Source organism: Amblyomma mixtum, chromosome 3 (genome assembly GCF_055824585.1).
Source record: "Amblyomma mixtum isolate Tamu chromosome 3, ASM5582458v1, whole genome shotgun sequence".
Lineage (NCBI taxonomy): Eukaryota > Metazoa > Arthropoda > Arachnida > Ixodida > Ixodidae > Amblyomma > Amblyomma mixtum.
In genome coordinates this window covers 425257621-425282357 of record NC_143014.1, presented here as the reverse complement: position 1 = coordinate 425282357, position 24737 = coordinate 425257621, and the positions used below count along the sequence as shown (strand labels likewise).

The window sequence follows — 24737 nt, the reverse complement described above, 5'->3', positions numbered from 1 at the left end:
GGAACTGCCGGAAACACCATTCGGAAACCGCACGCAGCAAGCTTCTGGTGTTCTTGGTCACGGTTTCGTGCGTAACATGGTCACTTCCGGATAACGCGAACGGCTGTGATTTGGTATTCTACAACAATCGACGCGCGACATCGAGATGAGCTTCCTTTTGTAAGTTTCGCTTGGTTCCAGTGCGGTCTTGGCGGGGCTCGGACTGCGTCTTCGGACGTCTTTGTTGTCTGGTGGGGGGAAGCGCCGTTTTGTCTTCTCGCGCGAGCTACTATTTTCAGTTCGGTGATTAAACGTCAGTTTATAGGCTTAGATCAACTGTGGTTCAGTAGAAAAGTAGCGGGAAAAGCACCTTGTGTTGTTGACTTTGTGTTACGTAACCTTATTTGGGTTGAACAACAAAAATCAAGAGTGCAAGGACGTCGCGCGATTAGTGGCCAAGTCCTAAGTCAGCCCTGCGTGTTTCATTGCACTGTGCTGCCTTCGCGTCGTTTCTGAAGCTTATCCGGCGGGCTGATTCTGTTTGGCTGTCCATGTTAGAGAACCCTGCAGATCTCTTCTTGATTGCAGGCTGTCTTTCCGTTGCTGTTACTTGAGACTCGGCAGGATTCCTTACTTCCTGTGCGACTGCTGGTCTCGCATGATGCGTAAGCGAGGATTTCTATGGACGGTTGCCTTCCCGCAGCGGCTCGCTAGTGTTGCCACTTCAAGGCCCAGTCAGGCTTTTCCTTTTAATGAGCTAATCAATAAGCTCTTGAAGGGACATGCAGGGTTTGAGCCAGTTGGCGATCCCTGTCATGGGACTGGTGGGAAAAGCGAGCTCATGAACCGTGCGAGCTTAACTCATTAATCGGCCATATAATGCTTTTTATTTCTACGTCTCTTCCGTCGTGCATGTTTTAATTGGAAGTGATTAATTCCCTTGCAAATTATCTACACCCTGAAAACATCGTTGTCGCGGTGTAGTTGTGAGGCCGACGTGAGGGTCAGTTTTAACTTCTTTGCCTGGTGTTTCTTTGGAAGCAAAAGATCAACGAACAGACACGGTAGAATGATTGCAGAGGAGTCACTCAGACCCGCGTCTGAACTTCCAGTTGCACAAGCCTCATTACAGTGTTTTACGGAATGAGCTCCGTATAAGGGAAAAGGGAAGCAGCTTTACGGGTCCGTTGCGCACGGCGCGTCTTTTCTTGCGATCTGGTAACGAGTTTCGGCTGCCCATTATGCTTAAAAAAATTAGACTAAGCACAGCGTATGCTCGCGAGCTGACTTCAGGCCACCTCCTGAGAGCTACGTCGACGAGCGCTTGATAACTACGCGCGTCGCGTCGATTTGCTTGCACGGTGGTCAACCGTCCTTCGATGGCGCTACTTTCGTGTCTGCTGACTTCTTCTCGGGCCCCCACTTTCCCGAGCGGGAGAATCGGCAACCCTGCGCTTTCCCTTGTGAACTTTGCTGACCTGTACACGGCTGGCGGACGGCGGCCACTTTTGTTGCCAAAAATAAGCCGGCCTGGCGTCGAGGGCAACTGCCGCCCGCTGTCGAAAGTGGGTGGCGTCCGTACGCAGGCGGCGACGCCACAACACCGCCGTCGCGAGCTGTAGGTGTTAGAAGGGAACGAGAGGAAGTTCGGAAGTGCAGACAAGGCTGCGCCTCATCGCTACATTTTGTTTATTAAAGTGTGTGCCGGCTGCGATTCCCATAGTGTTTTCACGTGACTGTTGAGAAATTTCTCGCATCTGGTTGTCAAGTGGCATGTCATCCTTATTTGGATTATGCTAGAAGTATGCACCATTGAATCTGTGTGAAGTGACTACTTGACAGACTTGGTGGTAGTTTCTTATTGGAAGTGTTTAGCACTTGCTGAATTTTGTGTTGTTTGTGCAGTGAGAAAACAAGGGGCAGAGGGTGCTAGCTGCAGAGGCACTTAATTGGAGTTGTACAAGTTGGAAGAGAAAATTTCATTGGAGCAATACGTGGAAATTTACGCGTAAGAACATTGTTGTGGGGCTACTGAAATTTTGCAGCTGTATGGACCCCATATGCCTTAACAGTAAGGCATGCCGTCGAGCTGTGCATTTGTGGAAATGCGCCTCCACCTCCATTTCTGCTGTAGTTGTGGAAGTTTCTTTTGCTTTTTTTTATTTTGGAGACAGTGCTAAAACATATGCAGAGAAGTTTGGCATTGACTGAAGAGGACAAGCCATCAGTTCTATAGGTAGGAGCTGTAGCTTACTGGTCAAGAGTGCCTGCATGTGTCCCGCATTAGGGACTGCCTTGTCATGTGTCTTGCAACTTGAGAAGAGGAATATATGTAAGGCCTTCACTTCTAGGTGCTGTTTTGTATTTGCTTCACATTGTGTAGAGTACTTGTGTTCGGCTAATGTGTGATGTGCGAGCTCATTACTCGTGGCAGCAACTGCTTCAGTGTTCCTCTTTCCAATTTTATAAGCACCCTAGGGAGCCAGAAACATATGTGTAGGCTTTCTTGGAAATTTTCGTTCTTGGTGAGCGAAAGTTACATGGAAAGTCTTGTTGTTGCATGGCATAGCATGGTTAAGTTTAGCATCTAGTAGAAAAAAAAACTGATGAAAGCTGAATAGTGTGATTGTAGTGTATTAGTATTGTCTACAAAAAAACTGGTTAAGACTCCTAAGGTAGTTTGGGTTTCACGAAATAGCCTTAGATGGTTTTAGTAGGTAGTAATGAGCATATGGAAGGTCGCTCCGATCGATCTTATCTGGGCCAGCAGCCATTATTGAAAACTGATCGATACATAACAGTGCTTTTTAATGCATAAACATTACTTGGCTCATGCATGGCATCCACGGACAGTGCGTACAGACAGTGTTAACAGAAAGTGTGGACACTTACCCGAGCTTACCTCAGTTAGGTAGTAACTCGGGTAAGCTCGGGTAAGTTCAGAGGAGCTCTGCGCAAGCTGGACGAGAAGTTGCTCGGGAAGCGCAACATAGGTCGCACTATCCCTTCTGGAGGCTGTGACAGGAACAGCCATTTGCCAGTGCAGTGGCACATCGCTTAACCACTGTGCTGGTATTGGTATGAGGACTTGCCGCCGTCCATGAATGTTAGGTAGAGGATGACCAATTCTGCTGCATATGTGGGCATTAACCCACAGAGCTCTGAATGTTGTGCAGTTAGGTGACCAGTTCGAAGTAAGTTACACAAATGAAAAAACCATAAACATTGACGGAAACAGCAGTAGTGCACAACGCTTTCGCATTCACAGCATGTAAGCAGACTTAAGTGCCCACGGTAGTTTAATTTTTCAGTATTAAAGTTGTACTTCTGAAAAACAAAAGCAGAAGGAAGCTGCAGCATCAGTGGCACCTTTGCAGTGGGGCTTCCGCTGACTCAGAGTTGTCATAGTAACTTGTTTAGTGGAGAGCTCGAAAGGAGGTGTAGGCTACTAGGGTTTTCAGTTGTACTTGGTTGAGTGCTGAATATAGCGGACGGAGAGAAGGGCACTTAACGCATTTTCAACTTTCCTGAAACTGTGGCTATTTCGGTTCAAATTCTGACAGCTTGTTAAAGGTGTACAGATACCTAATTTTGATGGCATGTTTTCGTCTGTACAGTGATACGGAAGACACTACTATGCATGAATCACCATGTGGCATTCACCTATGACTGCTGAATAACTTATGGGAATTTTATGCGATGCTGTTTCAGTTTCGGTTTCAATAGCCAAACAATGGTTGTGACGTAAAGTTTGGTATGTCACGTGAGGCATGGAAAAATGTCTGTACAATCGCTTCATCATTTTAATTCACTACAGTGCCTAACGCAGCCTTCCTCAAGAGCTGAAATGACAACGAATGCAGAAGCAGCGATTATATTGCAGTTTATTCAGGCCTCACTTGACCTACAACCACACTTTGACATCACAGTCATCGGTCAGCTGCCGCCGCGGTGGCTCAGTGGCTATGGTGCTCGGCTGCTGGCCCGAAAGACGCGGGTTCGATCCCGGCCGCGGCGGTTGAATTTCTTTGGAGGAGAAATTCTTGAGGCCCGTGTACTGTGTGATGTCAGTGCACGTTAAAGAACCCCACGTGGTCGAAATTTCCGGAGCCCTCCACTACGGCGTCTCTCATAGCCTCAGTTGCTTTGGGACGTTAAACCCCATAAACCAAACCTAAACCATCATCGGTCAGCTGTCAAAACCGAAAGAGCACGAGAAATAAATTCGATTAGAAATTATTTAGTGGTCGTAGGAGAATACCACGTGATAATCCATGTATAATAATGCCTTGCGCATCGTTACAAACAATAAAACACATGCCCAGAGGCTAGGTGTCTATGCTGCTTTAAGAGATGCCTGAGGTAACCAGCCTCCTGTTGCAGCGGGGGCCGCTCCTCAAAGACCTTCAAGCCGAAGAAGAACATCCCCGAAGGCACGCACCAGTATGACCTGATGAAGCAGGCAGCGGCCACTCTGGGCTCGGGCAACCTGCGTCTGGCCGTCATGCTGCCCGAGGGGGAGGACCTCAACGAGTGGGTGGCTGTCAACACGGTGGACTTCTTCAACCAGATCAACATGTTGTACGGGACAGTGACCGAGTTCTGCACCGAGGGCAGCTGTGCAGTCATGTCGGCGGGTCCCAAGTACGAGTACCACTGGGCGGACGGCCAGACAGTCAAAAAGCCCATCAAGTGCTCGGCCCCCAAGTACATCGACTACCTCATGACCTGGGTACAGGACCAGCTTGATGACGAGGCCCTGTTTCCATCTAAGATAGGTGAGGTGTGGCTGAACTTGACCCTTCCACTCTTTCAGACATGCAGGGGTTAATGGGAAGGGGCACCAAGTGGTTTATATGGGAGTTTAAAGGAGCAGGCACACAACATTTTTTGTTCAGTGATTATTTCTTTGAATCGGAGTGTGATACATTCGTAGGGTATGCCTGCTCCCGCTAAATAGCTTATAAATAATTTTTTTTCTCTGAAGTTGTTTTGATTTTGGTTTCGACCACCAAATGGTGGCCATGATGTTGTGAACAAGCTAAGGCAATGTTTTGGTCAGAGGAGCTGTACGAAAAGTGCGATAAAATTGCTGCTTTGCTGTTTTAATTCACTTCACCTATGGGCCAGCCGTCTTCAACACCCAAAATGATAACTAATGAACAAGCATCTATTATATGACAATTTTGTATGCTTCACATAACCCTACCATTGTCTCAACTCGTCTGCGAAGTCATGAGAAGTCATAAGCCATTGTTCGGCTGTTAAAACTGAAACAAGATGAGAGAAATAAAATTTAATTATAAATTATTTAACGGCCACAAGCAAATTACAAATTGCAATCCTTGCATGTAATGTCTTCTGCCTTGTTCCGAAGATAGAACACGGAGCAAAAATTTGGTGTGTCTACCTCTAAGCATTGGCAAACCATTTGTTACCCTTAGGCGTAATGCTTGCTTTTTGTTTTAACTGGTGGAAGTGCAGTCTAGCAACAGTGAAAATAGGTGGCAGAAGAAGTGCCAAGTGGCTTAACCCGTTGGTGCCAAAATTATGAGGAATTAAAGGAAAAAAAATCATTACTTCCATATTATGCTGGCTAATGTGCCCACATTCAAGGGCCAATATGAAAATTTTGTTAGTGCCACTAAAATTTGAGAACTCGGGACTGTCACCACTTTGCAACAATTAGCATTTGGGCCGCTTTGAGCAGCTGGTCTGAATTGTATGAAAAACCAAATCGACAGCCCCGAGCCAACTTGCATGCCCAGAGACAGGACAATTTTTATCCAAAAATAGCTTCCAAGTTGTCCCGCAAAAGTCATCAGAAAATAGTAGACAACGAATTGTTCGGCTTTGGCTGGAAGTCATACACTCGTTGCCCCTTTTTCTTTTGACAGTTTTAAAGTGATGGCAAACATTTTGATTGCAAATCAGTGGTTACTGAGGACAATGTGACAGCAAACTTTGTATTCGAGCTCCATGTAGTAACGAGTACAAAGTGTCCAAAAAAAAATATTCGCTGATTCGCAACACTGGTCATTAAAAGAGAGATGCAGATACCAAGTCAAGTTAAAGAACAGTAGGAACAGAAAAAAAAAAAAATGAAATTTGTATAATCCTCCTTGGTGTACACACTGGGTGGTGCAGAATAAAATTTTTCAGTACACATTTTGCAGTCAGCACCTTGGTACCCAAATTTAGGAGGAGGAGGTAATATGAGTGAAGTGCCGTAGCCTTGCCCTCAGGCAGAACATGCACTTACCATCACAATTTTTACGACATAAATACCTGCCCTGCTAAAATGACATTGCTAATTGTACCTCGTGAATGATATTGCTGTGGTTTAGTCCACAGTATCAGGCTGGGCATACACTTGCCGTCAAAAGTATAGGGAAGGCGACTTTGTCAAAAAAATTTAATTTCTTTAGATATAAAGGATAATCGTCCATGTTTGTTGGTGCACAGTGCAATTCAAAAAATCATAATTAGGCTGCACATATGTATTCAAGGATGCATGAATTGGGGGTCAGTGGTTAAATTTTTTCGTTAATACTGCCTTCCATTTATTTCTGACGGCACCTGTACATATTTTTACTTTAGAACGCTATGTTAGGACTTCTTGACTCAGCACCTTCACTGGCTTGTGCATCTTGCTTGAAAACACTGCACAGTTGCTTCAGATGGAACTTTATCTTTCATCAGTAGAGACGTACATGCACAAGCTTTGATTTATATTGCTAATATTAGAGTAAAGCTCGGAGCTTATTTTCAGAAGCACTCGAGCTGTTCATGCACTTAAATATATTGACTAAACAGTACTTCATTTTTCGTTGGTGGATTTTTGTATGCTAAAGCAACACTCAATCTCAATCTTTTTGGCCTCGGGGAATCCTGGATGTCTTGGCTTCCATCCCGTCCATCCTGAGACATTTGCAAAAAGGAGCATGCAGAGGCATGCACCTCAAAAAATGCCCAAATTTAATTAATAACAACCTGCTGTATGGTGTGCACTTTGCAGCGAGCAATTTGTGAGGAAAGGTGATGGTTGAGGAAAGGTGATGGTTGAGGCATGCCTAGATTTAGGTGCTCGGAGAACCCTTAAAAGCACTCAAAAAACTCCGGTGTTCCACAGGGCCCAGTTTTTAGAACCCCTGCTTCAAGCTGTGACGCACGGCATAGTGGAAAGCTCCAGATTTATTTTGTGTACCAGGGTTTCTTTCATGAGCATCAAAAATCTCGGTGCACAGGCTGCAGCTCACATTGAACCCGTGAACTTGTGCTTGACAGTCGAACTCCATATCCACTCAGCCACCTTGGTGGGCCTTTAGAAAAGCATGAGCTGTAGCTTTTAACCCTTTCAGGCGCTTTGTACACAATTGCGTAAGCGGCAAACTTACAGCTTTTTCTGGGAAACTGGAGCCCTTAACAGTGATTTTATTATTTCAGTCAAATTGAGAACAGTTCTTGTTGCAAATAAGTTCCTTTTTTGTACCATGTAGTGAATGCAGTAAATAATATTTCACATAAAAGTGAGCTAGGTAGCACTTTGTCCACCGTTTTAGTGCAGGCAGATTTTGCCGCGAGTGAAAACATCGATTGTTTTAGCTCAGTTTTGAGCGCAATGTGAATCTTCGGAAGGCAAAGTGATTCCACGATCCCTTAACCTAACACACGAGGACATTTCGATGTTAATATTTCTAACAAATCTTAGACTTTGTACGGAATTCTCCACATCGTTGTAAAAACTGACCTGGTGGTGTTTCACGTTCGAAAACTAATGAATTCCCTTTCTTGAGGCCTGAATATGCTACTTAGGGGAAAAAAATAATTGATTTCAGTCAAAACAAGAAACGGCGCCTGAAAGGGTTAATTGTGGGGCACAACATTCTGGGGTTAAAAATGTACCTTTACTTGCTTAAAATAATTTCTTGTGTTGGTGTTAAATCAGTGTGGCAAGAGAAAAACAAGAAGTCTGTTTACCTGTCTTGTTCCTTTAATTTGTCAGCAATGTGTTTTTATTAGCAAGATAAAATTCTTTGGCATCATTATTGCTGTAGCATAAATTAGAGTTTTCAAAGGGCCCTGGACACTTTTCAAAAAAGACATGGCATGCACTCATTGTTGAACAGTACTGCTTCATAACTATCTTCAGGCAAGAGTTTTTTTTAGTGTGTTTTGGGGAAGCTGAATTATCAGAAATCACATTTTTCCTTTTCCTCTTTGCACATTTTCATTTTTTCTCATAATTCCTTGAAAGTTCAAAGCTCTCTCTACCAACCCCACTCATTAAAATGTCATCTTTAATATAAATGTGTAGTTTTTTTTGTTGTTTTTACATACATACAGGTAGAAGCAATAAGAGAGGGAACATGGGAGCGCTTGGCCGCCGCACTTTGCGGACCGCTGTTGCCGAGAGGTGGTGAGAATTGACGGCAAAAGCGCATGCTCTGTAAGCATGACTGGCTGCTCTTTCCATGCATGCCTCTGGTGCCACCCATTCTCTTCGGCTGTCAGCTGTAGTGCTTTGCGAAGCATGGAGGCTACTTGCTTCCATGTCCCCTCTTTTATTGCTTCTACCTGTGACTCATGAGGCAGCTACTTCCAGTCATGGCACACATGATTGGCTGGGCTGCGAGCACTCATGAGCTTCAGTTTAGGTTCTGTGTTGCTGTGGTTGCTGCGCAACGTTCAGGTGCTGCTTGAATGTATCTCGTGAATAGCCATTTCAAAACCTGTGCGCATAGATACGTTACATGACGAAGCCCAAGTTTTAAATAGTCAAAGATAGCAAACCAGCTTTTGAGTTGAAGTTGTAATGTTTAGCTTAGATGTTCATGACAACATGACCTGAGTGGGCAAGCATATTTGCATTGTTTAAAAATGTGTTGTAGGACTTGTTTAATGCAATAGAAAGCCTGCTGATGGCTTTCTGCATGTACAAGGAGTCATGCAGCTATCAAGTGCAGGTGATGCTTAAAACATGCTTAACTGTATTTTAAAGTATTCATCACTGAACTACAGCCTTCAGAACCCATTGTAAGCTGTCAACTTGAGGCAAGAAAGGGTGTTCGGAACATAGCTGGACCTCCGATGCCGCCGCGGTGGCTTAGTGGCTATGGTGCTCGGCTGCTGGCCCGAAAGACGCGGGTTCGATCCCGGCCGCGGCGGCTGAATTTCTTTGGAGGAGAAATTCGAGGCCCGTGTACTGTGCGATGTCAGTGCACGTTAAAGAACCCCAGGTGGTCGAAATTTCCGGAGCCCTCCACTACGGCGTCTCTCATAGCCTTAGTCGCTTTGGGACGTTAAACCCCATAAACCAACCAACCAACCATAGCTGGACCTCCCAAGCTATGTCACCAGCATACATGCGAGGGACATGGAGGGAGAGAAATTTGGCTGCTGGCTGCATAGCGCAGCTTGTGCAGAGGCTGTTCTGATTATGATAGGAAATGCATCATTGTTGTGTTTGCTTGCTTATGGTATGCTACCTTGACTAGGACTTGCAAAGTCAAAACCAAAACTACTGCTGGTAAGGTACATATTAAATTATCTGAAGTGCATTGCTGAATGGTATGTCGAATTTCAGGGTTGCTGACACCAAATGTGGTGTTTGGTATGAAAAAATGCTACCCATAAATTTGATGTGTCTGCTCCTTAAAATGAGTTCATGCTTAGGTCCTTTGACCAGTGATAATATTCCTTCAGTAAACCAACAAAACATTCATTATGGCAGCTGCCAGTACTGTTGCAGCATGGGGAGTGCACTGAAGGAGTTTGGTGCCCTCATGTACAGGAATTAAAGATGAAGGACATTTCTTTATGGGAGGTTGTAGCATGTGCATCATGGCCATGGAAATTTTTTCATTTTGTCAGCAAGATCTAATATACCAGCATAAAGAGTCAGCTCGGTACAATGTGCATCAGTACACATCTTCCTACGTTGTGGTGGTTTTCAGAGGGATACCTAGGCATTTAATGTCGCTTATTCACTTCAGCTCAACTTCTACTCAAGGAAACCAATGTGGATTATCAATAGACCTGGTTTGGCACAAATGCTTACAGAGAGGCTTTCTTCTGCCAGTGTCGTATGTTCTGTTGTAAATTTAATGAGAGCCTTTTATATTTTGTAGTGTGTAGGCAACTGACAGATAAAAGTTGCCAAGTCATTGCTTGGCAGGAATTGGACAGTTAAAAGTGGCTTACACTCAAGTATATTTCGCAGTGACAATACACGTATGCTTATTTATTGACAAAGTTTTACTCCACTCCGAGTACTATGAGTTTCAGCTTGCCTGAAAATGTCTGTGGAAATGGCATTGTATGGGAGGCAGTTGCAGTTTGTGCAACAGTGCAATTTGTAGACTGAAATAGGGAGAAGGTGGAAGTGCTGACACTGAAATGCAGTGCTGTAATGCAGGTGCATTCCTCGTAGTGCACCTCCTTTCCAATGTGGTGACTGACGATGCATGTGGTGTCAGTGCGGGGTGTCTGGCCATAGGTGCCAAGATGTTTATTTTGTTGAATGTAGTAAACACAAGGATATGTGCTGTGTATGATGGCTTGTTATGAAATAATTTATGTTGCTGACTGTGAAGCTAAGTAAAGTGTTCATCAGTGTTTCCTAAAAGTTGTACACACATTGCATTTACAGAATGCCACTAATCAAGATTGGTTTGGTTTAGTTTGGTTTGGTTTATGGGGTTTAACGTCCCAAAGTGACTAAGGCTGAGAGACGCCGTAGTGGAGGGCTCCGGAAATGTCGACCACCTGGGGTTCTTTAACGTGCACCGACATTGCACAGTACACGGGCCTCTAGAATTTCTCCTCCAAAGAAATTCAACCGCCGCGGCCGGGATCGAACCCGCGTCTTTCGGGTCAGCAGCCGAGCACCATAACCACTGAGCCACAGCGGCGGCGCCACTAATCAAGAGTTAATTTCAATTTTGTAAGGTAGTAAATAAAGACTGCATAGTTTCTGCTGATGCAGTTATAGCTTTAAAGACGGGCATTTGTTAAGCATATTTGCGTGGCGGAGGTAACTTGTATGCTTGCAGTTTCCCTTCAAGGGCAGTGAGCAGTAGCCAAAAAACATGGGCACAGTGTTGCCTCTTGATACTGTTCTCTGGCCATGCTGATGAGTATGTTTATGTGGCATGCAGGTGTGCCGTTCCCCAAGAACTTCTTCTCCATTGCCAAGACCATTTTGAAGCGGCTGTTTCGGGTGTATGCACACATCTACCACCAGCACTTCTCAGAGGTGGTGCAGTTGGGCGAGGAGGCACACCTCAACACTAGCTTCAAGCACTTCATCTTCTTTGTCCAGGAGTTTGGGCTCATCGATCGGCGAGAGCTAGTGCCCCTGCAGGAGCTTATCGAGAAGCTTACCAGCAAGGACAGGGACAGCAATCCATCGCGCTAGAACAGGCCGTTTCCTGCTCTTGCTTCCATCTGAAGATGTGGTCCTACGTGCTGCCACCCACCCCCTGCCGGTTGCCTTTTCGTGTCCACGTTCTCCTTATGCTTGCCGCCGCCCAGCCTTCTGCTTAGCACTGTACTGGGACACTGCACTAGGACACCCGGGTGTTTTTTTGGACACAGCCGAAACGGTAGTATGTTTGACACACTGTGTCGCCATCCCCATCTTTTCCTGCTTTATATTTCTTGACAGTCTGCTCGTGCTGCAAGTGTTTACACAGGACAGGAGCTTACAAAGTTGTGCAATTCTACACTTGATTCTTAAACGTTGCTTGAGGTGGGAGTTATTTGGAAACAGCGCCATCTGCTTGCAGGACGCATGTCACCCTGGGTGAGAGGAGCCTTCCTGACCGTTCAGTGGCGCTCCCCCCACACACCGCAATCATTTCCTCAGCTGCTTGCTTGCCTTTTGTATTGTGTGTCTTGGTCCTTGTTGCTTGTGCTTTGTGTACCTAGACCAACAGTTCACTAACAGTCCACACATTTTTCTTTTTTTGCACTGTGGCTCAGAGTGAATTCGTTTAAAAGGCTATACTTACATTTCAGGATGAAAAAAGAAACCAGGTGCAGTCTTGCAAAGGGTTGTGCACTCTCTTTATCTATACATAGCTTGCACCGACGTCACATCCGGTGGCCGTCGGCTGCTAGTCGGCCATGCTGCCGAACCACCGCCAGACCGCCTCTAGCTTACCGCTGCCTATGTTAGCTCGCATCGTGTTGGTTCTCGTCCATCCGTAGATTCAGTATGGTTTTGTGTGCCACCCTTGGCTGCTACAACCGTAGCGACAGGTCCAGGTGAAACGAGAAGCGGATTAACGCGAACTTCACCTCCATTCGTCAGATAATCGTAGGCATGCAAGTGCGAACGCTCCATGGCTCAGTACGAATCTGCGCGAGCTGTGGCTGGCTCGCATTAAGTGCGACGATTTCGACCCCGATAACTCAAATTTACTTGTGTGCGGAGCCCACTTTGTGACAGGTAAGAGGCTTGAGTCGTCAACTAAATGTTTGCGAAAACGTGGGAAGCAATGGCTACACCCTGAAGTGAATGTTGCTGTTTGGATTGACCCCATCCGATTAGTCTGACAACACAAACCCAGACTGGGTCCCGCGTCGTTGCATCCTAGCTACAGCACTAGACAAGCCGGTTCGGACCGCCACGACAGCAGCGAGCAATGACGGCAGAGAAAGCGACGTGCCGAGGCCGAGCTTTTCGGCTCGTAGGCGCATCGCAGACAGGCTTCTCACCTACCTACTGTAGAAATCGGTGTGTGCCTCCGTTGATTAGAAGGCTTTCATTTCTTCCAACTTCACAAAGCTGGAAAGAGTACACGATATCCCCCGTGGGCCACTTCAAGGAACACATCAACGCCCATCGTCGCGTCTACTCCCGGTCGCAGCGTGCACGGATCTGTATTGTCGCAAATTTTCGCTTTGTCTGCGTAGCATACGCGCGCCGATCGAATAAATTCAGACCAGTAGCCTGCACTGAATGGCTCATTCGTCTGTGGAGTAGGCATCGCGCCCTAAAGGATAAGAAAATAATCCAAAGTGTCCGAGGAGTGGTCAGGCATCGCAGGGCGGACGGGCGAGGACGGCCGAATGGTTCGGCAACATGGCCGCAAGCGCTTGATGGGGGCGGAAGTGACGACACATGCAACCTATGTATCGCTTCCTCGCATATTACCCTCGCTGCCTTGCCACGTATTCAAAGACATTCAGGTACAGCCAGCCACTTCACATTTACCAAATGCCATCTTCTTCAGATCTCTTTGCAACCTAATGCAAGGGGTAGTCTCACTGAAGGTTTTTAAGGAACAAACTTGAAATGGTGTTGCAAATGCTACACCCACACCCCTTAGGAACATGTTAACTTGTCATTGCAGACTGAGCTCACTGCCTTCATGCCGTGTTTGTCTGCTGTGTCTGCTTTGTGTTCTTTGACAGGGGTGCATTTGGCGATTCTTGCAGGTTGCTCACCGAATAGAGTTACAGTCAAACCTCATTATAGCAAACAGGTAGAAAATCATGAAGTAGTTTGATATAGCTGAAACTGAAAATATAAAAATTCATAAGAAACGCTTGCAAGAGCAGTGCAATTTAGTTCGTGAAGCGACTGAAACTTGGGGGATTCTTGATAGAGAATTGGGGAGACCTCCCAGGTATTGGCAACGTTTCAAAGGCGCATGTGGCATTTCCGAAGGCTGCAAGGAACAGAGTGCCAGTGAGGTTGGCTTCCCAGCACAGCACTGTTCGCCCGCAACGGCTGTAGGTTAAAGGGCAGCTGCAGCACTTTTTTGAGAATTTCGCAGTATTCAAGGATTCAAATCTATGTAGGCTGTAGGTAAAGCATGCCAAGTGTTTTTGCACTAGCATTTAAAATAGTGACGTAATCCACAATTGAAATTTGCGCTTCTCCTCCATGCACTGGAGGAGTGCAGAAAAACTCAGTGTGACGTCACGGAAGGTATGATTTCAAATTACCGCGGTCGTCAGCCACACCCTGCCCTGACGCGTTAGACGCTGCCAAACCACTCTCGGCAGGGTTCGCCTTCGGTGGTGTTGGTTTTTTTCCTTCAAAGCAGGTGTTTGTGCGTTGGAAATGTACCGATACCTTCAATGACGTCATCATGCGCCCCCAACTTGGCATTGTGCGCTGCGGAGAAGCTTGAAGGGCGTCTGGATTTTAATCTGCGATTACTTCACTATTTTAAGTGCTAGCCCAAAAAGACTTCGCATGCTTTACCTCCAAGTTTCACACATTCGACCCTCTTAAGCTCGTTGATTTGTGAAACCTATGCAGTTTCCCTTTAAGCAGCAGCTAGGGTGGCTTCCCTGCACCATAGCCATGTTGTGTGGAAAGTGGTATGTCAGAGTGGAAGCTATCACTGTTTTCACCACCTCCATGACAGCTGACGTGAGGGCAGGATGGTTAATTCAAGGCTGCAGCCATCCGCACCGCTGCTTCTAGGTTGCTTGTTTATGGGTGCAAGGGACGTGAACGCGTGCTGACTGCCGGACTACCAACCCTCAAGGCTGTTGTATCTTCTGGGGCGCTGTTGGCGAGTGCGAGAACACTAGTGCAAGATAAAAGCGCAAAACTTGACATGAATGCTTGCCTCCCCACCGCCAGTCACTTGTGTACCACAGAGCCAAGCCTGCCATCTGAACGGGCACTGCTCGGCGCTGGGGAATTCGATGTATCCGTTTCATGGCCAACTGTGTTTGATATACAGGAAGCAGAAATTACATGTTTGTTAAAAATAATTACAAAGTGTTCAATGTAGCTAGTAATTCGTAATATCTGTTTTCGTTATATTGATGTTTGACTGTAGTGCTTTAGTTCCTTACTATTCTTCAGTGATAAGGCTCCTCAGCTTGTTTTCTGTGTTTTGATAGCAAGGGTATTTTTTTTAATGGGCCAGGAGCAAAGCCATTTTTCTTAACTTCACCTAAAGACTATTTTGATGAAGTTATTCACTTTAACGCCGCCTTCTCTTAAAGGACATTTAAAGATTATTCGCAGAACCCGCCTTAAGTTATATACGAACGATAAAAGTTGTGAGAAGTTGAAACATACTGTTTGAAAAGGTGTCATCAGGTACTTTCGAACAGCATGAGTTTGATAGGTCCACCCAGAAAATTTTGGGAGTTCTGGCTCGTCACATCACCCGTGTGCTTAACTGGATATATGCCACCCTCTCTGTTCTGAGCTGTATGCTGTAACAGAAAAAGTATGTTCCTACAGGCATGGCAGATGATGCCATGATAGTGGTGTCATGCTGCGGCAGCAGATAAATGCCCCACCCAAGGAGCCCGAGAGGCTGGAACAGAAGCATCTGAGCACAGAATGAAGGGCTGAGTCCGCGGCACAGATGGTGGTAACTAGTGTGGCAGCCACCAAAGATGTCATGTGTGCCTGCATCGTCATTGATAATTAAAGGCTGAACTCCATGTACGCGAAAACTCACGCGAACGCGACAGCGGCAAGCGAAAACTCACGCGACAGCGGCAAGCGACGAGCGACGCCGTCGCGCGAAGCGAAATGCCCGTGTTGCTTGTCGTGTCGCTCGGATCTGCACTCACAGAAAATTTCGCTCGTCGCCCGGAAGTTGCCTACGCGATTAGCCAATAGCAGCTAATCCGGCAGCGTACGTCACTACCGAGCCTCTTGCCGGCTCTGGCAAAGCTAAAGCCGCCTAGAATTCAAGATGGGGCTGGCTCTGGCCGGGAATCTTGCTTCACCACCGATTCGTCGTCGTCGCTACGCTGTGCCCCACGTTCATGGCAAACTAAACGCGCACGAAGCTTTCGCTTTGTGTGAACTTGCCTCAACCATAAAATTTTAGTGATAAAACAACCCAGATTTTCAGATTGCTTCTGTGTTTGCAGTGCTGCTAGGCTTAGCGAGTATTCGTCGTTTGACGTCAGAAAGCGCGCGAGGTTCAAACAGGTGTGCACCCCATGTTCGGGCAACATGGTGGCGCTCGTGACAATGGCATGCAATGACAAAGCTGTAAACACATTTTATTTGGCATTTTTCTGCCCAAAATTTTAATCCTTGTAAATAATGTGACTCTTATTATAGGCGCAAACAGCGTTGCGGTGGTGTATTATGCCAGCAACACTGATTGTCGTCTCCATTTCGCGTTCGCGTTGTCGCAGCGCATGGAGCTTGGCCGGTGGGCGACGGAGCGACAGCCAGCCGTCGTCGCGTCGCTTACTTTTTCGCCTACATGGAGCTCAGTCTTAACTGACTGCAACTTTTATGGTTGAGGACTGCAGGGCTGTTCGCCAAGCAGATGTTTGTGTGAAGGGGGGAGGGGGTGATGGCAGGCTTTTCAGCAGCACCTCCTTCCCCCATTTTGCCTCTGTAGAAAATTCTTTTTTTTTTTTTCAGCAGTTGAGGTAGGCCCATGGTCCCTTGTCCCCCCTGCCTTACCTTTGCATATCTGGTGAGAGCAGCATCCTATTTTGCTAGACTTCACTTCTGGTTCTGACATCTGTGCTTTGTCCTGACCACTATGCTTGCATTTTTTGATGCTTGTTATTCTTATATGTACCCTGACTACAATACTTCGTTGAAGTGCCCTGAAACACCTGTTAGTTGAACAGCGTAGATGTTTATCTCGAACTTTTGCTTAAATTCATTGCCGCTGGAACCTGAGGCAGTGTGGGGCATGTCTCACCACAGACATGTTAGCAGTGTGTATGTTTCTTCTGTTTTTATGCTGAATCCATCTCTTAGTGCCACTTACCTCTTCTATGCCAACTTTGGTGTTGTAGTGCTCCTTACATCACATGTATCCATTTTCATTCACCTTGATCACTTTGGGGCTTAGTAATTAACAGCTGGCAGTTGCCAATGTGGAAAGGTGCTTAAGAATTCAGTCACATGACAGTCCTGTTGGGCGAGAAGAGTTAACTTACTGGGCAAATTTGTGAATTACATGCGCTGTGTAGAAAAGCATTATTCATAGAAGGGCTGTAACATTGTGTGTGCTACTCTGAAGCTGCCCAGTGATGGAGGAGATGACATAAATTAAAAACCGCTTCCGTTTTGTGTCCCAATTGTTTTCAACATGTTTGTTGATTTTTTTTCTGTTTCCAAGTGCCCATGGGAAAAGCTAATATTCTATACACAACTCATTTGTTTACTTATTCTACCTGCAGGATGTTTCAGGGCTCTTCCAAAAGTTTTCTGTTCCGTATGGGTTTTCGAAATGTGCTAGGGCATAGAGTTCTTGCGTATGTTTCTAAGGTTTTTGTGCTTTTGTAGAGCCTGCCAAGAAAGATGGCAATGCATGTATGTTATCGATAGCTGTTCTGTTGATTGACGCGTTTTTGACTCCACCTGCTCAAGTGCCACATTTCCAACCAGTGTGCGACAGAATCTGCTTTAGTCTGCTGAATTTGCTCACCAGCACGGGAAGGCATGCTCAGTGGGAGCAAAAAGTTGCAGTCGTGAAAAGTGGTGTACCTTGAAAACTTGCACGGGTTCAGCAGTGAAGGGAATTCCAGAGCATTGAATTAGCTAATGTTTGGGCTCTTTATCATTGATGTATAGCTGGATAAGTGGCACAGCTTTTGAGCATTGGTGTTCTCTTGCCTTGTCCTGTATTAGTTTTGGTTACTGGTTATGTGAGAATGTTGCAGTCGGATGCCTTCGTGTGTACAAGGAGTGGAAGCGTGTAACCTGCCGGAGCCAAGCACAGCCACTGAATATCTTAATCTTAACCCTTTCTGGCGCTTTGTACACAATTGCATAAGCGGCAAACTTGCAGCTTTTTCTGAAAAAATGGAGCACTTAACAGTGATTTCATTAGACAGTTTTAGCTGTGCGTCCGCAAGGGCTTAGCGTACGCAAGGAGCTTGCGGGGACCGTAGTGCGCATGCGCAGAACGCAAGCGCGATCCGTGCGTCTTGCGTACGTACGCAAGCCAGCGGACTTTGCGTTGCGTTGCTTGCGTGGCTTGCGTGGTTAACGTTGGCAACATGGCGGCGCCCTGCACGCCCGCTTCGGACCAAATACTGCATCGCCGCTGCATTTTTCGACGCGATAGCTCGCTCTAAACGGTTGTATTCACTTTTATTTTGTGCATTCTCACCCCTCCGTAACGATATATGTGACAAATAGTCATCGTTCTTTAGATAAATCCAAGAATTTCTTGCTGTTAAGCCTAACTATCTACGGCGTACACTGTCGTCATAGCAACGACCTGCGGTGAAGTACTTCTCTAGCTTTGCGCTAGAATTTATATTTTCATTTGATTCAATTGATTTACATTAAAAAAGAAACAAAGCCTTCGAATACAACCACCACTGCCATTAATAAAAGAGGAAAAAGTTTTTTTAGCACACAGTTCAGAAGCTTTGACTTGCTGTCGCTAGATGGCGCCACTGTATCATACGCTTTCCGGGCGCTACGCTAGCCACTCCCAACTAAAACTGTCGTTGCCAGGACGGGTGGCACGGCGCGCAAGGTGTGCCCGTAGCGTACGCACAGCTTTTGCGGACGCACAGCTAAAACTGTCTATTATTGCAGTCAAATTGAGCACCCTTCTTGTTGCAGATAAGCTGTTTTTTGGTACCATGTAGAGAACGCAGTAAGTAATATTTCACATAACAGTGAGCTAGGTAGCACTTTGTCCGCCGTTTTTGTGCAGACAGATTTTGCTGTGAGTTAAAACATCGATGATTTTTGCTCACTTTCGAGCATAATGTTCATCTTCGAAACACAAAGTGATTCCACGATCCCTAGGGTGTCTACCTGACACACGAGAACATTGCGATGGTACTATTTCTAACAAATCTTACACTTTGTGCGGAATTCTCCACATCGTTGTAAGAACTGACCTGCTGGTCTTTCATGCTCGAAAACAAGCAAATTCCCTTTCTTGAGACCTGAATATACTACTTAGGTGAAAAAATAATTGATTTCAGTCGAAACAAAAAATGGCGCCTGAAAGGGTTAAAGCCTGGTGTGTCCCGAATGCATGTGTTGTTTAATTTTGTATTTCCCTAGGAGTTCCGGCTTTCTATTTGGAGATATCTTGCCTCACTGTTAACCTGCCAAGGAACTTACCCACTGTAACAAGTTGAAATGTCTAGTGTGTGTGTGAGATAGACATGTGGGTGGAAGTGTCTTGGAGAATCTCTGGGCCATCATTATTTTTTATTTGTATTCATTTGTTACCAGAGTGTGAAGCATTACTGTACTCATCTTGGGAATCCTGTTCATATCATACTGGCATCGTGGTCCTGTTCACATGGAAGCTGTGTCAATCAGATTGGCCCTTGCTCTGCTGAGAGTGCACACAAGCAAACTGCTCTGCCGGGTTCTAGTATCCCTTTTTCACCGCATTTCTGCTGCCAAGCCTCACGACTATATCCGTCTGCATTTCAGATGTCCTGGAAAAACCCTATGCATTACGGTGAAGTGCGGCTACTTGAGTAGCTTCACTGGGCTGTCTTTTTTTGTGTATATGCATGCATGCGTGGCATTATGCACATGTAAATTATTTATTTATTTCCTCAAAGTTCTCGGTTGAGACATTACATGAGGGAGTGGACGGTATCTGGCACACAATGGTAAAAAATGTTGAGATGAAAGGTTGGCGATTCTCCGCTTGAATTGTAGTGGGTTGATGATAATGGCAACTTCGGTGAGCAGGTCATTCCAGTCTCGTGCAGTACTCTGAAAAAATGACTGCTGAAATGTCGCAGTATGGGCTTGTAGGGGATACACTGCATTACTGTGGCTGAACCGAGCGATGCGGTGGGCTCTTTTTATGTAGGGGTTATCAATAGACAAAGAATGGAGAAATTTATGAAAAAGGTTAAGACGTGCTATCCTACGGTGCGAGGCTAGCGGGGGTAAGTTGATTCGAGTTTTTAGTGCTGAGATGCTTGAGTGGTAGGAATAATTAGATAGAATGAATCGTGTTGCGCGGTTCTGAACCAATTCAAGGGTGTTAGTAAGGTTATTGTGGTGTGGATCGAAAATAGCGTTAATGCCAAAAGCAAAGCATGCTCAGAAAGCCGTGTTGACTTCCGTGGAAGCTGTTAACGTTGCCCTGTGGTTGTCACATTCTTTAGCCCTTTGCAGTTGTTATTTGAGTCCCACCCAGTAAAACTGAACGGCCATTCAAGCCATTTGTTGGGCTGCACTTGCCAAGTTCTAGTAGAATGGATAGTCGGACTAGTAGTTGGTATGTGCTCGTTTTGGGTAGAAAACAGTGCGAACGGACAAAAGACCTGCCGCGGTGGCTCAGTGGTTAAGCGCTCGGCTACTGAGCCAGAGTACCAGGGTTCGAACCCGACTGTGGCGGTCGCATCTCGGTGGTGGCGAAACTCAAAAGGCGCCCATGTGCTGTGCGATGCCAGTGCATGTTAAAGATCCCCAGATGGTCGAAATTATTCCAGAGGCCTCCACTACGGCACCTCTTTCCCTCTTTCTTCTTTCACTCCTACCTTCCTCCCTTCCCTTACGGCGCGGTTTAAGTGTCCGCCGAGATATGTGAGACAGTTACAGAGTTATTTCCTTTCCTCAAAAACCAAAACGAACAGAACAAAGAAACACACGGATGAGCGCTGACTCGCAACTGAATTTTTATTAAAATTAAGAAGAAAAAATATGTATAGCTAACAATCGCATGACCTATTAGCTCCCGTGCACATTCCCAGAGTACAATATAAGAACTGCATCATAGGTCATCATAGGGTTTTGAGCCATTGACCTATGATGTGGTTCTTAGATTGTACTCTGGGCATGTGCGTGGGAGCTATTAGGTCATGTGATTGTTAGCTATACATACGTTTTTTCTGGAAAAACATTGCGAGTCAGTGCTTGTCTGTGTGTTTCCATGTTGTGTCTTTCGTCCGGTCACGCTGTTTTTGTACCCAAAATTATTACCAAACTCTTTTGCATACATTTTCCCAGCTGTTTCTCTTAGTGCACATGTAGTACTGCATTGATGGCCCTTGCGGCAAGCTTTTTTTTTTCCTCCTCAGAGGAAAATGCAAAGTTGGCCAGCGTGGAAGTGTAAGCACAAGGGAAAATTCAGTTTTGTGTTAGAGAGGTGCTAGACAGTTTCTAGAACACGAACACATCAAATGGTTTTGTGTTTAATGAGGTGTGTTTACATGGGGTGAAAATGTAATATGCAGCTGAAACCACAGGAGTTTTTCAGCCTTTAGCAATCTGCTGTGTTCTTAGAGTTTTGAGTTTGTGTGCTTGGTTTCTTTCACAGCAGTATAATTTATTTGGTTCTTTGCAGCATAGCTTGGAAGTTGCATGAAGTGCTACAAATTGCCTATAAGAAAAGAAAACTAGAAATGGCAATGAGGCTGTACATCCATGAGAGTTTTGTGGTGTTGAGAAATGTATGTTACCGTATGTTCTTATGCCTACACTTCTTTTTCTTCAGCTTCTGTGTTTATTTTTTGCTATGTTTTGGGTGCACCTTTTTGGGTCACCTTTTCTGCATCTCTAGTATACGCTTACAGTGCAAGTAAGGCCGCATACTCTTCATCCTTGTATGCAAGAAGCCCATCCCCCTTTCCCTCCAAGCCTTGTACATTATCTCTAGAGACTTGTGACACTGTCTGGAATCTAGCTGTAGCCGAGTAATGATCGAGGCTTAAGCTGCTGGCGTAAATAAATTAGGGCTGTTGCCAAATTTGTGGAGCAAAACAAAAACTAGATAAAAGGAGGCATGCAATATTACATTGTGCATTATGAGCATGTAAGTACGTTGCCATGTGTCAGTGGTGCCCATATCTGCTACACTGTTTTCAGTTTGAGCATGAAATGTTGTGCAGTCGTGGCAAATTGCTAGTTTTCTGCTCTTCTCCTTAAAGCTTGCATTTTACTCTTCCCCATCAGTGGTCTTTCTTCTGCTCAGTGCGACTTTGCTCCTCTTTTCTCGTCCAGTGGGGGGGGAACCAAAGTAGTGAAAGCAGGCAAGGATGCCTTGTCTTGAGAGAAGAAAAAAAATACCTTTGCCAGCTGTGTAGACCCTCTAGAAGGTCACAGGCGCTTATCTTTCTAATAACCTGCAGTTCAAGTTGGTTAGTGCTCTGCGTAGGGTAATTTTACAGTCCTGGTAGTTGGCGGCCACTGTTTCCTTTGCACCATAAAACACTAAAATTTGTGGTGCATTTCTTTGCAGTCAAATGACCATCCACTTTCTGGTGTGTATCGGTAAGCGTCTGGTCTTTTCGTCATTTTGCCACTATTGATTTGTGGAGTCTTGGCACTCGTAGTGTATGGTGGTCGCGGCACAGCTGTCTTGTTCCCAGGCTGTGCAGAAGCCTTATGTAGTTGGAGGCATTAGCAGAGTTGTGCAGGTGTTGCTTTCAGCTTGACCGCATCTGAAACCTAGTGAACAACCCGAGTGCACTTGACTTTCAGTTTGTGTGTGAAAACCTAATCTTGCCACATGCAGAGAATTCGTATCTTATGCAACACGTGGCGGGGTTTTGTGAGACTCAAATGCTATTTACACATGCGTTTCCTTGCAAACACTCAGAGCAATATTTTTGTTGGTTTTGTGCATGATCTTCGAACTTGATTTTTTGTTTGTTTGTTTTTTTCGTTTTTGTTTTGTTTTTCCTGTGAACCAGACACAGACCACTTTGTTTGACTGTCCGTTCGCATTTCTTGGATGTAAAGTCTGTATACTTTGTTGTTCCATGGGCTCTACTTCTGGTGTTCAGTGCAAGTCTGGTAAAAGAAGTTAGTGGCTGAATGTCATACAGCTCGTTAAGCCACTGAGAGGCCAATGCTTTTTGTGTGTACACGCTGCGTACTAGCTGGGTAGGGTAGTTTCTCCAGGACACACAAAATTTTATCCTTTCTGGTGTGCTCCTGTCTGCTCTTTCCATGCATCCTGGTGGTGCAAATGCAGCTGCACGAAGTGTTTCCTCATGGCTGTGGCAGTCACTCACCTGGAGTTGCTGTTCCTCATCATAGTTACTTGTGATAAGTTATGCATGTCTCGGGTGTGGATTGTAGCAGCTGTTTGTGCACTGATGATGTATGAGTGTGTTTGTACACTGAAGGTTCCCCTCGCTGCTTAAGCTTTTACCTAATGTACATCCTCTACTTCAATGCCAGCCACATCGCTCGCCTTGCTTCGAGACCCATTTGGGTGCCTTGGTTCATTTAGTTGTTGCGATGTGAGGAAGGATTTGTTTGCCTGTTGTATGTCGCTAGTTACTGGGTTCTCTCCCCCTTCTCACTGTGTGTGCGGAGCATGCGCAAAGGCTGGTGAATGGGAGAGCAGAAGGAAGGGACAGTGTTTGATTTGCCTGAACTGACTGATCTGGCTGACATTGAAACCAAGAAGGTGTTGGTACAGTAACTTGGTTGACAAGTTGTATTTGTGTGGCTTGAGTTTGAAATCTGATAAATTCTGTTGCATGTGTGTGCACCATCAGCTGAAAAAAAAAAAAATGTTAATGTAGCAGTTAAGTTCCTTTAAATGTTTTGCCTCTAGTTATCAATAATTTTGTAGAGGTTTGAGCTGGGAAGATTTGTTCTCCGGTTTGTGTCTTGAATGTACAAGCACTTTGAGGGCATTTGACTAAAAAAAAAGAACTAATCTGGGGTTCACTTAAGGAAATAGTGAACCTGTATGGAATGCAGCAACAGTTGTAAGTAGAGCTGTGACTGTCTTAGCTCTCATGCCTCATGTTTTTAAGGCTCTTCATAAGCTGCACAAAGTGACCTTACACGACACGTTGGCTGTCAAAAAAGGTCAGCCCCAAGAACTGATCTTTCTTCCAAGATCCTTTAGCAAACTTCACACCTTGTGTGAACAATGTATATTTTTTTTTGTACATCTATAGCACAGAGATGAAAATTCTTTTACATGGTTCAATTTTGTACGAGGTAACATGATGACGTAGCTGCCTTTGAGGGCAGCTGAGCTGTGCACTTTTGACAGCGTATGCTTTCCTTTCGTATGCTGTGCAAAATGGGACGACAGATTCACTTGCGTTTAATGAGCACCTAGGATGTAAATAAATTATTTGATAATGACTGCATTGTCTGTTTGCTTACTGTTGCTCAGCCTTGGTCATAAAGAGCTTGAGTGATCACCGAACCGCCACAGGGATTCTCAAGTGTTTGTAATACGGCAGCAATGGCATTCTGCTGCTGGGTATTTGTGCAGAGTTGCAGGGCCACAATAATATGACAAGGCTGTTTTAGTTCATTCTTTTCCGCCTTTGTCACTGGCCTCCATGCCAGAGTTATTGCCCAACTTGGCCACTCGACGCGGCACATGACGGTGGAATGGAATGAAGTGAAAATAATGTAGTGCCGGCTGAGTGCAGCCTCTGTCAATTCATCAGGCCACGTTGTTTGCTTTTGAGCCCAGTAGGGGAGCTGTGCCAGCACCTGTAAAGACCGAAGAAAAGATGGACGAGGGTTCACCTTGTCCAGCACAGATTCGAAGCTTCACTCCATAACCTCCCCACCACACAGCTGGGAAACAAAGCATGTGGGCCAAAGATTTTTGACCAAGGATGTACCTGGCCACGGGCCACATTTCCAGAGAGCAGGCACATATCCAAGGTCGGGCCCGAGGCTCCCTGTTCTCTTGGCAGTGCACAGCCAGCTGAAAGAAATTACCTTGGGCCCCTCCTGTAAAAAATCCCTGGCTACATGCCTGACACAGAGGAAGGGTTTAGGAAGCCTTCACTGAGCGAGCCACTTATGATTTTTCATGTATTATAATTAGGGGTGTGTAAATACTGATTTCCTAATTGGAATT

At 45.5% G+C, this 24737-nt stretch overlaps 1 protein-coding gene across 2 annotated transcripts; it reads left to right on the top strand.

Moving 5' to 3' along the window:
* On the top strand, positions 1–24001 carry LOC149357943 (MOB kinase activator 1B). 2 transcript variants are annotated; one of them, XM_089585003.1, is made up of 4 exons: positions 1–159; positions 2154–2215; positions 4363–4757; positions 11139–24001. In XM_089585003.1, exons 3-4 carry the CDS (start codon positions 4433–4435, stop codon positions 11396–11398), a joined length of 585 nt encoding a protein of 194 aa, XP_089441129.1. In that variant the 5' UTR covers positions 1–159; positions 2154–2215; positions 4363–4432; the 3' UTR covers positions 11399–24001. The 2 variants fall into 2 exon arrangements, with proteins under 2 accessions (XP_089441129.1, XP_089441128.1); XM_089585002.1 differs by lacking the exon at positions 2154–2215.
* Positions 24002–24737: the final 736 nt, after the last annotated feature.